General features: G+C 37.5%; 1 protein-coding gene across 1 annotated transcript in view; it reads left to right on the plus strand.

Moving 5' to 3' along the window:
* The window catches only part of LOC130554339 (potassium/sodium hyperpolarization-activated cyclic nucleotide-gated channel 2-like), a 73,488-nt gene that overhangs the window by 38,170 nt on the left and 19,674 nt on the right, over positions 1–15,644 (plus strand). Inside the window, exon 5 of the mRNA XM_057333905.1 lies at positions 2,572–2,790. Coding sequence (XP_057189888.1) covers positions 2,572–2,790 — 219 coding nt within the window. The remainder of the gene's footprint in view (positions 1–2,571; positions 2,791–15,644) is intronic.

The raw sequence follows: 15,644 nt of genomic DNA on the forward strand, positions 1-15,644 counted from the left end.
GTGTGTGTGTCTCTATGTCTATGTGTGTTAGTACATGTGCATATTGTGTGTGTGGAGTGTTTTGTATGTGGGTATGTCTGTCTTCTGTGTTTTCAACCTTTTCTTGTTTTTGCAGGTACAACTTTAATTATTTTGCTTGTAGTCAATATGTCTCATGTACAGCTGCTTTGTAACAATGAAAATTGTAAAAGCGCTATATAAATAAAGTTGAGTTGAGTTGAGTTGCTCCACAAGGAACTGATCTGTCTCCATTTCGTTTTACCCTCTACACTTCTGATTTCCACTTCTGAAGTCATGTCACCTGCAGAAGTTTTCTGATGACTCTGCTGTTGTTGGGTGTATTGAGATGGGACAGGAGATGGAATCTGATCAACAGCTTTGTGGAGTGGTGTGAAGCTAACCACCCACAACTAAATGTATCAAAAACAAAGGAAATGGTAATTGACTTCAGGAGAAATATAACACAACCCATCCCTGTCTGTATTAGTTACTGCGACGTGGAGATCATGTACTCCTACAAATACCTGGGGGTCCACATTGACAATAAACTGAAATGGTCGAAAAGCATGGATGGAATTTACAAAAAGAGCCAAAGTCGACTCTAGTTTTTGCGGAGACTGCTGGAGGTGGTTGCTGAAACAAGATGTCCAAACTTTCGAACATCATGGACAGCACCTCTCACCCTCTTCATAATATGCTTGTTTAAAGGGGTCATATGGCGCCACTACGTGTTTTTCTGTGTCTTTGGTGTGTTATAAGTTACCCATGCATGTATTAAACACGTGTGGGAACAAAAGATGCATTCTATCTAAAAGCGAATGCTCACCCAGACCTGCCTGAAACACCTCGTGTAACCACACCCCCACAAATCTACGTCAGTTCGTGGTATGATTTGACTAAAGGTCTTTGCACATACAGTCCGAAATTTCTGTATGCGTTTTTTCGTATTTGGCTCTCGTTTGTACGGTGTCTCTGAATTGTTAAAAAAGGTCACTCAAAATGCTTGACGGATGCAAAAAATGCAGAAAATCGAACCCGGTCCGAATTTTTTTATGACGGACGAAAATATCAGAGGCAGTGTGTAAATGTGATTGACACAATGTGAGGTCGTATTTATTTTTTAACGTGCGCAAATTTCGGACGCAAATTTCAGACTCGATGTGCAATGGGCTTAAGACCGCCCAAATGTATACGCAAGTAAGTTGGGCGTACCTGTCAGCACAATTACTTTGGAACCTGATGTTCCAAATATGGGAAGAGGCGTTCCATTTCCGTCACACGCTTGCAGTATTCGACCAATCACTACGCACTGGTTAACTGGCCAATCATAGCACACCTCGCTTTTCAGAGCGATGAGCTTTCTTAAAAATCTGCGCGTTTCAGAGAGGCGGGGCAAAGAGGAGATACAAACATGCACGGTATGTGGAAAATACAACGTTTTTGAACCTTAAATCGTGTATACACATTGCATTACATCTAAAACAAACGATAATATTCGTTTTAGCCCTGTCATATGACCCCTTTAATTGAGGAGTAATTTCAGCTGCAGAATGATCCCACCCCGGTGCAATTTTTGTTCCTTCAGCAATAAAGCTGTATAATACCTAAAAAGCAAAGGCATTATTGACCTTTTAGTGGACTAGTCAGTGGACCACACCTCATTCACATTACACCTGTGAATAAAAACTTTAATACATCACACGCACACTTTTGTAGATACAGCCTTTTTTGTTACCTCAACAACGTATACTGTGTCTGTATCCTGTGCATTTTGTTTGTACCCAGTGTAGATTGTTTTTGTTTCCATCCATCCATCCATCCATCCATCCATCCATCCATCCATCCATCTTATTGTGTTAGTTTGCTGTATTTTTATCTATTTATTATTACTTACTGTAATCAAAACAACCCAAGTGCAGTTTGCTTGATACTTGGAATGCACAATAAAAAAACATTTTTTTTAATCAATGTTGTCACATGACATGTTTTATTTAAATCATATGCGATATCTGAATATTGTACACTTGAATTCAAGCAGTGCTAGGTGTCCAGTCAAATAAAGAATCCAGCATAAAATTGTAGTTGATTTGTTTTATTCAGGTTATTTTTGCCACATTGCATTGTGGGAATGGAATTTTCATACTTTGTAAAGGGCACATACTGCCATTTAAAAAGAAGTATGAGGTCCAAATTTAGATCTAAATGTGTACTATAAGCTGTAGAACTATAATGTCTAACCAGGAATAAGATTTATGAATTCTCTGCAGGGTGCTGTTGATTCTGTTTTCCGTCTTCAGTTTAGTAGTTTGAGCCGGACAGAAACTGTAATTAATCTCGCTTTGGGAATTATCCGGATGTCAGTGCGAGTCATTCTGGAAATGCATTTTAAAAAGGGCACGTTTAATGACTTAAATGTTTCTCAAATATTCTCTGTCATTCAGGAGACGTCTGACCGAGGCCACACTGCAGATTCAACTTTATTTCTATACTAGAGTTTTTCCTTTGCAAAAGTTTAGATGGCAGAGTCAATGACATAACTGTTGATGTTGTGTTTTTTCTCTCTCTCTGCAGAATGACACGTGGACTGAGTTGTATTCGTTCGCCGTTTTCAAAGCCATGAGTCACATGTTGTGTATAGGTTACGGTCGACAGGCTCCGGAGAGCCTCTCTGATATCTGGTTGACGATGCTCAGTATGATTGTCGGGGCAACCTGCTACGCCGTCTTCATCGGACACGCTACGGCCCTCATCCAATCCCTGGACTCATCGCGACGTCAATATCAGGAGAAGGTAAAATAAATGTCTGTTTGTGTGTGACCACATGAGAAAGAAACGCTTTGCCATACAAAAAGTACCCAGGTTGATTACCATTTGCATAACCACGGATTTATTACAAATACCATGGATTAACTGTAAAACCATGGTTCATTTTCTTGAGGGTTGTTGCTGTACAGTAAATATTACTATCCAAATATTTTTCTGCACTTCTACTGTACACTAAAAGTTCAGCGTGTACTTGGCTGGTGAAGGGAATGTACAAACGTTGGAGTGTGTAATGAGATAAGGCGATCGATCGCCTCACATAATAACTTTGACTTTTCGTTACATTCACTGCACTGAGACCTGCGCTAAATCACTTACCAAACATGAATATGTTCTATCCAATCTTACAATTCATTTTATATCCAGCTAAAATATCTGAACCAGGTTACTTTCGATTGTTGTCTGGCCGAGGATCTCAGCTGACTTGATCTACATTACCTTTCTGTAAATCACTGTTTTCCATGGCCATGAGTTTGGAGTCTAGTTACATTCGCATTTGGTACATGCTTTTAGCCAAAGTGATGTTCAAGGTATTGTACATGGTGTTAGTGTGACAGCAGCCACATAACCTGGAATAAACGTTTGAAGAAAAATGAAAGTACGGTACAGTAATTTACTCACTTTAAGGCCATCCCAGATGTATATGACTTCTTTTCTTCAGCTGAATACAAAGTAAGATTTTGAAAAAAAATCCATCACTTTATGTCCGTAAAGTCAGGCTAATTGTATCATATGTAGATTTTTAAACTTATCAGTACAGATTAAACATGAATATTGTGTTGTTTAAACATGAATATGATATCGTCGCTGTCCTTCCGAAACCTTGAAAGGCCAAGGAAATGGAAAAAACACAGTACTTTTTAAATGATTAAATACTGTGTTGTCAAAGTTGAAAAGCACTTTTTAATACTTTTAATATACTTTTGAAAAACACAGTGACAAACATAAATGATGACTAATAATAATGATTCATGGCAACAACAAAAAAATGATGAAATATGGAGATACAAGGTTTCAGAAAGGACAGCAGTGATATTCAAGATTTGCAAACATATTTTTTATTTTGACCAGTTTGTATTTTTTTTGCAGATAATTATGTACAGTATATACAAAATTTTTACTTGGAATTTGGGAGAAATGTTGTCACCAGTTCAAAGAATGAAACCAGAATAATAATTTTACTTTATTTTACGTAATTTTGAAATATGAAAATTCTAGAAATAGTAAATTCAGGAAAACCGAAAATAACTTTGGGGTAATTTGTTTCTTGCGGCTGTATAGTTCCCAAAATGTTGAAGCTTTAAAAAGCACATACATCATCATTAAAGTAAACCAGTCGACTCCAGCGGGTTAACGCTGGATTCACACGGGGCGTCAACGTCAACGCTTGACGGAGGGCGTGTCTGAAGCGTGGCCGACGCGATCGTCATAGTGACAACAGCCAATCAAATTGTTCTTCGGTCTTAAATGAACGCAATTGGCTAGCGCCTGCACTAGATTATTTGCATAAGGCGATTCTGATGTACTTTTGTACACTCCTGCATCGCTTTACATTCATTAAAGCGGTTAATGTTCCATCTGCGTGCTTCTAATGTTTATACAGCTGTTTGGTTTGTTTGTCTCGGGTTGTGTCGTGTGTTGTTTTGATTGGATAATCACTGCTAATGCCACAGATATGTGTTTGTTTTTCTGACTCTGTGTTTGTTTACTCCGCGAGCTCTTTTAGTGAGCATCGGCTAGTGTACTACATACCGCAGTGCTGACTTGGTTGCTGCTGTCATATTTCTGCTCTTGGTGTTCGTAACAGTAGATTAGACCTGGCGTGTCTATCAGCGTTTCCATGCCGTGAGCTCGACCAATGGTTTTTCACTTCTGTTACCATGCAGAAAGCTTTGTGTAGAGAATGGAGCCCCCCGATTGGTCGCTTTGAAAGAGTGGGGTCGCCCTGTTAGTGCGTTTCAGAGGTTGTGTATTTAATTTATGTGTGCATGCACAATATTACGACGTCTTTCTGCTAGAATTGATGAGGCAGCAGATTAGTGTCCTGCCAGGGTCCTTGTGAAGTTGACATACAGTAGATGTGTGCGTGTGATGTGATTCTGTCCTTGAGACGCTGTAATGAAATGATGAGGAGGGGTGGTTGGATGGGTGGAGAGACATCATCGAGGGGGAGGGAGAGAAAAGACCTGTAGGGGTCAGGGACGAACGACCTGTTTCTCTACACTGGGTGCTGCACTCATTTTGGTAGATACTTCAGATTTAAAGAGATAGTTCACCTGAAAATATAAATTATGTCATTTTTTGCTCCTGTGTCGCTGCAAACACATACTGTATGATGGGGTCCCAAATCAACTTTGTAGTACACGTTTGGTAAAGATTACAAGCCATAAATGTTGGGTAACCTTCATTGATCTCAGCCTCATACAGAAGGAGATCCTGTTAAACACACCGTACCTATACATTGTGGTTGTGTTCTTTATACTTTATTTGTCTTTATATGAAGAATATTCCACATACAGATGTGCATCACTACAGGTTTTTCTGGAGAAGTATTTCATATTGTATAATAAATTAGGGATGCACGATATTATCGGCAGATAATGTCTTATAAATTAATTATTGGCATATCGGATATCGGCAAAAATCCAATATCGTGCATCACTATAATAAATATATATAGAGACATTTTTTTGATGCTTGGCGTGTGTGGATATGCCAGATTTTCTGATATCAAGACACATAGTTTTATTCATATATACTACGAATATACAGTAGTGATCCGATTAGGGAATTGGACAGATTCTGGTCCGATTTGCGAAAATACCATTTATATTAATGTATTTTATTTATTTAAAATGTTAAAAATGAGAATTTTTTCTTATTCTATACAGTTTTTTCTTATGTTTCTAATGCTAAAAATGTTCTTATGTTTCTGAAATGTTTAAAGCAACAATGCAAAATTGTGAAAGGCGCTATAGAAATACAGTGGAATGGAATAGAAAAATTGTCAAAATAACATTATAGTAAATCAATCAAAACGTGTTTCAAGCGACATGAGAATGAGCAGAGAGTGAGAGTGAACTACATTTATTTACATCTATAGCTGACCTGAATTATGACGCTTAACACATTACAGAGGACAGAAAAGATTATTCGCAACATAGCAGATAAAAAGTACCCCGATATACGAGTTGGTCTTTTAAACTTATGAAATCATGTGGATGGTACCTTGTGTCCCTCTGAACGCCTCTAGCTGAAATTTCACAGGATTGTGAGAATTGATCAGTGCTTTATGAACGAGTGAACAGGTTGGGAGAGAGAGAGAGAGAGAGAGAGAGCTCCATTCATCATCTGTTATCTCTGCTCTGTCCTAAAGCATGTTTAGAACAGAAAGTCTTCTGAACTAGTATATGCTGTATAGCAGGGTACTCAATTAAAGTTCCAAGAGGTCCGGTCCTTATGTTTGTTTTCTTCCAAATGGAGGATCGCGCAATATGTTTTTTGAAAATCAAAAAATATTTAATTAATTTACCCCAGTTGGATATATATGAGAGCATATATGATATGATCTATTATCAGGCCATTTATTTTATATTTTGATATCCACAGTATATATGTATGTATGTATGTTTTGTATGTATTGTAGGCTCAGTGGCTAGAATGCCCTCTTAATAGAAGTCTGATAATTAATATTTGTAAATAAAAAACGACTGCAAATGTAATGTAAAAATTAAAATGCTCTCATCATAAACAGAAAACCAATTTACTTACTTAATTAGCTTTTCCATGCCATTCACACCAGAACTACTTCTATCTTTAAATAATTTCCCAATTAGAACGTTGTTCATTACAAAATGTGACCCTGCTTGTGAAAACCCAGCAAAAGACTTTTTACTGTTTTCTACATAAAACCATCAAACAGAATATTCTGTGAAAATATAACAACAATATCTTCAATATTGACTTAATTATTGACGTTTTTGACGGCGTTTTAAACAGTATTTGAGTTCGGATATAAAACGTGTTTAATCTATGGCGTAATTGTGACACCATCGGCTTGCCATAAAGGTCCGGATCCGGCCCGCGGTCCGCCAATTGAGGATGTTGCGCCATCTTGGGTGGATGGCTGCTAGTGCGTTCAATGCAGTGTTTTGTTTTTCTTGTTTGATGAGGAAATATAACTATGGTAGGTCGGTCATGGCGTGTTAAAAACTGCAATAGCATTACGCAGAGTCGTTCAGGAAAAGCCCATGGTAATTTCACTTTCGATTTCTCCATATATCAAACAAAACAAGTAACGGTACATAACAAAACAATAATAGCAGTGGAGTATTATCCTCCCAAGATGGCGGCGCCACCGCAACATGCAACATAGGGCGTGACGTCAGCTTCACATTCTCTATAGTCACACACACACACATGCAGTTTGACACATTCATTTATAACGTTTCAGTGGCCTTGCACATATGGGACATTAAACTGTGAGGTTTGATTTAGTCATTCAGCTCAGCGGATACAGTTTCATCCAGAACGGTGTGCGTGTGTAGCATTACTTATTTTTATCTCTGCTATAAAAGCGTGTCGACTGTGTGCAACATCCGGAAGGCTGGGAAGCAGTCCGCATACTAAAAGAGATTGACAGTGCTGGTAAGATTAAAACAGGTGGACGCGATGTGTTTTGATATCCCAACATAGAAAGAGAATAGGAGCTGTCTCCTATCTTATCAGTTTTAATATTTATACATATACTGTATATTTTTAGTATTTTTAGTAGTACATTTTAGTATTTAAATATTTTTTGTATTTCTTTTAAAAGCGGTAGAAACGCTGGTCATGGGGGGAGGATAATGATATGCCCAATATATCACAAATTCGCAATAAAAATACGTGTATTTCAGGCAATGCAATGTATTTACGATTTGATGGATAGTGACCTGTGTCAACATATAGGTTATAATGTTTCATTTAGGATGTTTTATTATTAACTTTTCTTAATTCCTTTTTATGTTTTATTTTTGTGTTTTTGATCAATTTGCCATTTTTATTCATTACTTTTAATAATTATAAAATATGGCTGCACTGTAATCCCGAACAGTACTACTCATTAAAAATGAGTTAACTGTACTCAGAACTGAAATAGTCCCGTTTACTTAAAACTTTAAAGTGTCCCAGATAGCAAGCAACCATTGAATACATTTTTTAAAAAGGTTAAAATTTAACCAGACTACTATCAGGCGCCATATATGTTTTAAATCAAACTGCGCTGAATATATGAATACATATATAAAAGCGTGCATACACACATATACATTGCTCACACATACATGTATACTATTGGATGTTCAAGCAAACACATATGAAAAACATGTGCGCACTAATGTGAAATCCATACCAATACATCTTATGTTAGTAATGCATGCATGTAGGCTACACTTTTTCGCGCATACATATAAACTCGATGCGTGCAAACACACCTATACAATACTCGCACATACATACAAACTCTGTGTACATACACATCTATGAAACACTCTCACATACATACAAACTCTGCGTACATACACATCTATAAAACACTCGCACATATACTAAATATAATGCACACTTTTAAATAAAATGACACGCTTTAGTTTGCATGCATGAACTTTTCAGTGTAAACGGAAGTAACTTGGCGACTCAACGAGGTTGGCAATGGCAATGGACAGGGATCGTGCTACAACCGAAGCGATTAGCATTTTGCGAAATGTTCTTGCTTCGCCATCAATTGCTGATTCTGTGGAATCAAAAGTGTCGCATTGTGCTCAGCTAGGGTTCCATTTGTCAGCGGCAATCAGAAACAGAAGCTGAATTGCGCACTTTGTTCCGGCCTTCGACGCATGAGTTTTTGCTGTTGTGTGTAGAAAAGAATAATCAACAGTATCTAAATATTAATAACGCTGTGCGTGTGTGTGTGCGTGCGTGCTTGTGCTTCTGCTGGCTGCCTGGCATAACAAGCCTGAGCTGAATGCCCCTTGAGATGATAGTGGACTTCATGAAGAACCCTCATATCATGCCCTCCTTTCTCAATATCACTTCGGCAGAATTGTTCAAATTATGTTTATGTTTGTAAAATGCACAGTATGAACCGTTTTAATATGCAGTACTAACTATGCATATCTGTAATTAACCTGTCCTCTTACATCTTATGTATTATGCTATGCATTCATGTTTTAATCTTTTTCTTTCTATTTCCTGTGTCTGTGTTTGTTGGTAAATAAAGCTCATTCTGGTTCTGATGCATAGTTATTGTAATTGTACAATGATATAACGACAGAACAACATTTCAAAGTACCATTCAATGTATTAGTTATTGATTACATATAGTGCTCTTGGCTAATTACACGCCCATGTAAAGACATGTTGACATTTCTACTGTAGCTTTTTTAAGTCCATGAAGTTGGCATTTGTGACAAGACATATAAATGAGACATTGAAATATTGGACCATTGGCGGAGCTTTATCTCAGCTGACTTTGACGATGTGTTGAAATTGTCACTGCAGAATTAGACCAATTATTATTGCCTATCACCATGCAAAATACAGAATATTTTACTATAACATATTTTAAAGTTATGGACCCATGAGGTTGGCATATATCACAATACTGTTCAATGGGCCATTGCACTCGGGCCAATTTGAGTTGCTATATCTCAAAAACCTTTAAGGGTGCATTAAAGGTTTCATATTGGGGTTATACCCAGTGTCCTTGACTACCACTTTTCAGTGTAGTCGCCAGGTTCCATCCGTTTACACTGAAAAGTTCACGCACATCCACATATGAAATCACTATGCATGCAAACTAAAGCGTGTCATTTTATTTAAAAATGTGCATTATATTTAGTATATATGCGAGTGTTTTATAGATTTTTATGGATTGGATTTAACGTTTAGGGACATATCATTTGTGCTGATGACAGTGCATATGGTGGAAGACCAAGGTGTACCCTTTTGATTATTGTTTAAGCACAAAGATAATTATTATATTATATTACTCTAAAACAACATGCATGCTATTGATATATTATGTATCAGATACTCCTGTCATTGATCTTGACCAAGGCATATCAGAATTGGAGTTGGTCCCCAGGCTGGCATGGCTACCACTGCTCCTACATAGTTAGGGTAAATACAGAGGACAAATTTTCCCACTGGGTGCAAGTGCAACTTCATACTCATGATACCTATAAATCTATTGGGAATTGATCTATTAAATGTTGAAACAAAACCTCACAAAACATTGTAAATGAACATGAATCCTCTCAAGTCAAGTCCATTTGAATTGAAGTGCAAGAACAAATGGATTAAACATATGTACCATTTACAAAATCTGGTTATGGTTATCCTCTGTATGAAGAAAACAATGGCATTACGGTTTTGTTAGAATGAGCAGACAGTCAAGCCTACTGTCAAGTTAGGTTTTTTTAATAAAATAAGAGGGCAGTCACCTAGCCCATAATAACAGGGTTTCCCCCAGAAAATGTGTTAGTTTTGTTAGTCTTTAATTTCATGCAAGGAAAAGTAATGGCTAGTAATGGCTTTCCTTGCACTTGCCGATGATAGCGCGATGACATTCCACCAGATGCCGCTGATCGGACAGGACAGAGTAACACGGCGGATAACTCTCATAAAAAAATTTTTTTTTTCTACTTAGGCTAGTTAAGGAGGCAGGCGTGTGTTTAGGCGGACGCTGTAAAGTGCTGTGGGAAACCTTGCAGTAAGATATTCCAGGTGAAACGGAAACCAAATCTAACATTAACTTTTGAATGTAAAGTCTAACCTGACGTTAGCTAGCTAGCTGGCGTTAGTGATGGGAAGTTTGGATCATTTTACTGACTCGGACCTTTGAGTCTCGTTCAGCAAAATGAACAAATCTTTTTTCGAGTCATATCGTTCATTTCGTTCATTTTAGCAAAATATAATTAAAATGTTACATGTTACTTTCCTAACACATCTACTACTTATGCAAACGTTGATCACATTACAAACAATACAAAACTATAATGCTATAAGAAACAGAAAAGATTAATTCATTGTTTACCTGGGTCTTTAGTCTATGATTAGCTCACCACACCTCTTATCTGACAAGTCCTCAGGTTTTACTCGTTCCTTCATCACGTGGCAGCTTCGTAAGCTAAACCAATGCAGTCAGAGCCGGAAAGAGAATTGATTAGTTCACCTCCCGAGTCTTTGGGTTTGAGTCGTTCGTTCATCACGTGACAGCTTTGTATGTTTTACCAATGCAGTCAGAGCCGGAAAGAGAATTGATTAGTTCACCTCCCGAGTCTTCGGGTTTGAGTCGTTCTTTCATCACGTGACAGCTTCGTAAGCTAAACCAATGCAGTCAGAGCCGGAAAGAGAATTGATTAGTTCACCTCCCGAGTCTTTGGGTTTGAGTCGTTCGTTCATCACGTGACAGCCCTGTACGCTTTACCAATGCAGTCAGAGCCGGAAAGAGAATTGATTAGTTCACCTCTCGAGTCTTCGGGTTTGAGTCGTTCGTTCTTTTGTCACGTGACGTGACAGCTTTGGACAGAGAAATTAGTTAATTTACTAATTCCAGTACAGGACCCATAGAATGTTGCGCATACGCAACTGAACTAATCACTCCCCAAGACGACTCGTTCTTCCCGAGTCACATTAAAGATTCGTTCAAAATGAACAAATCGTTCAAGAACGACGTACCCATCACTAGCTGGCGTTAGCTAACAAGAAAAAAGCTCCAAACTAACTAACATCGTTAACTGTGTTGTTATTGCCTCTGTCCAGAGATTCCGCCTTTGGTGACATATCAAAAGTATTCCTGACTTTTGACTTACCTTCAGTGCTACTTCTTGCCCTCTTAAAGCCTCAGGTCAAGCTGTCCATGTCGCTTGGGCTTGACCAAGATGCTGAAATCACCGGCACCAGCACCTGCGCTGCTATGTCGCTGACTGATGTGACGTCAATTTAAAACAAATCGTCGTGTCATTATGTGCACGTTCCCCTCGTCCACAGTATTTTAGCCTATTCAATATTCGCAAAAACTAAATGTTGAAATAATGGTAAATTACCACTGGTAATATTTACACATTCATTGATAAAATAACAGGGGATGGGAAGGGGGATGGCTGTTTTAGAAGGGGGATGATTTTGATCATCTTTAATTCAAAGGGGATGCCATCCCCCCTCATCCCCCTTCAACTCGAGTACTGTGTGTGAGTGTTTCATAGATGTGTATGTACACAGAGTTTGTATGTATGTGCGAGTGTTTCATAGATGTGTATGTACACAGAGTTTGTATATGTGCGAGTATTGTATAGGTGTGTTTGCACGCATCGAGTTTATATGTATGCACGAAAACGTGTACATGCATGCATTACTAACATAAGATGTATTGGTATGGATTTCACATTAGTGCGCACATGTTTTTCATATGTGTTTGCTTGAACATCCAATAGTATACATGTATGTGTGAGCAATGTATATGTGTGTATGCACGCTTTTATATATGTATTCATAAACGCAGTTTGATTTAAACCCTATACGGCGCCTCATAGACTACCTTTATTGTGATCAGTGTTTGCTTTAGTTGGGCTCTTGACTCTTGTGTTTCACTACTAGAACATTTGCTTAGCTTCTCTTTAACCGCTGAAACAGTGTGTTAAAACCGGGTAAAAGCAAAGAAATCCGGTAGCTGATTTCAATTGGTGATCATTATAAATCACTGATAAAGAGTGTGTTGTGTTATTACTTTGTAAACCGATTTATATTACAGATTAGTGTTATGACTGTCATATCCTCAGAGACAAATTAAATATGCTTAAAACCTTTTAACTAATAAATAAATTAGACATGGATAATCAGTGTATGAATCTCAACAATGGTGACATTCATGCTGGGTAACATCATAGTACAAAACCCATTTTTGATTCCCAGCATGCATTGCAGTTGATCTGTTTATCTGAATTTGTTTGATGATTGTCACCATTGTTGAGGTTTGTATGATGAGTGTCGATGTCTAAGTGTGTCAGTAAAACGTTCTTTATTTTGACACAATCCTTGTGCATTTATGAACTGAAACGTTCTCATCAGTAAGAAAAGGATCAAACTCATTCTTATTTACAACAGCTTTTGTACTTTATTAATAGTTGACACCTATTATGAAATCTACTCCAAACTGACCTTTTAAAGATCTCTTTTTAGTCAATGAGCAAACACACACAAGCACTGAAAGAGAAGTTAACTTAACAGAAGCCAAGAGTCAAGAGCCCAACTAAAGCAAACACTCATCACCATAATGGTAGTTTAATCACTTGCTAATTTTTTTTAGTAAAGTGAACACTATTATAGTAAGTTAACTTAAGTAATGATTTTGAGTCAGCTGTACTTAATTATATTTGATCAGTAAGTTCAGACAACAATTATTATTGAGTTCTACTAACTTAAAAACTTAAAACACTACTTTACTTAAAAATATTGATGTAATCGGTTTCCTCATTTCCTCAAGTCAACTTATTACATTTCACAGTTCGACAGAGCAGTTGATGTTATGAATTATTTTAAGTTCAGTCTACTCAGAATTTAGTGCAATGCCCTTTTATATGTTGGATGAGCTGAACATTTTAAGTTCTCTTCACTCAAATATCAAATACACATTACTTTAAGTTACTTTAAGGTAATCGGTTACCTCAAAATGTTTAAGTACACTCAACTTGTCCGGGTTTACAGTGTGTCAAACGAGTAATCATGATTCATCGCATCCAGAAGTTTTTGTTTACATAATATATATCTGTGTACTGTGCAATATTCATTTTGTATTTATAAACAAAAAGAAAACATACACGTAAATGTATGTTTATTAAGGCAATATTTAGATGTGTTTATTTATATTTAGCAATAATTGAAATGATATATAAACGTTTATTATTTTTTATGTTTTTTGTTTATAATTGTATTGAATCGTCAATTGAATGTATCTTTACACCCCTAGTCTACACATACTTACTCATTTCTTTACAGCTGATCTCAACCCACATCGTCATGCAGTTGTTTGACTTTTTCAGTTCTGGTCTATTTGTCATGAGACTTTTTGCACATAGGTCAGATTGTTAGTGTCTTTCTGTCTAGGTGGTTGCTCCTTTCAAACCGAAAGAATACTAGCTCTCGTAGACAGGCCCAACATATTTCATAAAAAAAAACAAGTGAAGAATTTTAATCAAACCCGATGGCCTTTTCTGCCTTTGTCATGAAATGTGTTGTTTCAAGTAAAATTTCTGTCTGACGTCTCTCCTGCAGTCAGCGGATGCTTCCGCCTGAGAACGACACCAAACTGTATCTCTCGGGTTTCTCCACGTCGTCTCACCGCCCACTGCTGCTCTGAATGGCCTGAGGAAACAGGCATGACGAATAACTCTTCTTCTCTCTCTCCTTCTCCTCCATGCTCTAAATTGTTTATCTTCTCCTCGTAGAACCTCCTTATCATCTGTGTTTCTTCCATCGCATCCATTACTCTCAGCTCAAAATACACTAGAGTAAAATCTGTGGCTTTCGCATATGGCTGGGTAAACACCGAGACTCTTATATTACTGCTGCATCAACTGTGTCCTCCCTGAGCATCACTGACGTTAGAATGAGACCAGCATAACAAACGGTAATGGCCATTAAAGGAAAAATTACCTCCTTATCTTACCCGGTATCACAGCTGTAAGCTTATAATAAGGATCTTTATGTTGAGCTGCCAGGTACGGTTTTGCAGGAAATGTCAGTTTGACGTCATAAAAGATGACTAAAGTAACATTCAGTTTAACGTTTCAAACAGAGATGCTGATGAAGAGACAAAAGGATTTGTAGCATTAAGCTGGTTTCAGTGTCTTAAAACGCAGTGAGTCATTTTGGTGCATAACAGTGACGAGTTTTCTACAAAAGTTCAGACAGTGGCACTGGAGGCCAGTCTGGCTTTGGTTGGCTCACTGTACCCGCAGGTAGAAATGTGCTTTGTGTCGTAATGAGGTGATTAATTCTAGAATCAGTGCAGTGAATAATACATCCCTGATATGAACCTGAAATTAGACTTCTCCATCTTTATTTTCAGCAAGAGGACGCCAGCACTTAACAACAGAGAGCGCGCGCGCACGCACGCACACACACACATGCACACACACACGCTTTCATTTATTTGAGGTGCGAATGAGCGAGGAGGGTTTTGTTTGCTTTTACTAGAAAATCTTTAGAAGGGAATCAATACGGTGTCCCGCTATTCTCATACTGTTTATAAAACTGTCGTTTAGTTCATTTCAAAACACTGGTGAGAACTCTTTTCATTGTCTTCTCTCCTTTTCTCTCATTCGTTCATTCTTTCATTCTCTTCTTTTATTTTCTTTCTTTCTCTTGCTCTCCTCTTATTCTCTCCTTTCATCTTTCATTGTCTCCTTTCTTTCTCTCCTTTTTTCTCCTTGCATTTTCTTCTTTACTCTCTTTTTTTATTCTTTCATTTCATTCTATCCCTTTCTCTTCTTTAAAGCTGCACTTCAGCCATGAATCAAAATTTCCCCATGTTTTACTCACCCTCAAGGTGTCCTAACTGAATGTGGTTTTCTTCTTGTTTCTCTCTTTTATTCTCCCCCTTCCCTCCTTTCATTCTCGGCATTTATTCTCTCTTCTCATTCTCTCCTTTTTCACCCTTTATTATCTCTTTCTAATCTATTCTCTTCTTTTCTCTCCTTTCATTTTCTTTCCCCCTCTTTCTCACCTTTCATTCTCTCCTTTCATTCCTTCATTTCATTCTTTCTCTTCTTTTATTCTTT

Source organism: Triplophysa rosa, linkage group LG5, assembly GCF_024868665.1.
Source record: "Triplophysa rosa linkage group LG5, Trosa_1v2, whole genome shotgun sequence".
NCBI classification, from domain to species: domain Eukaryota; kingdom Metazoa; phylum Chordata; class Actinopteri; order Cypriniformes; family Nemacheilidae; genus Triplophysa; species Triplophysa rosa.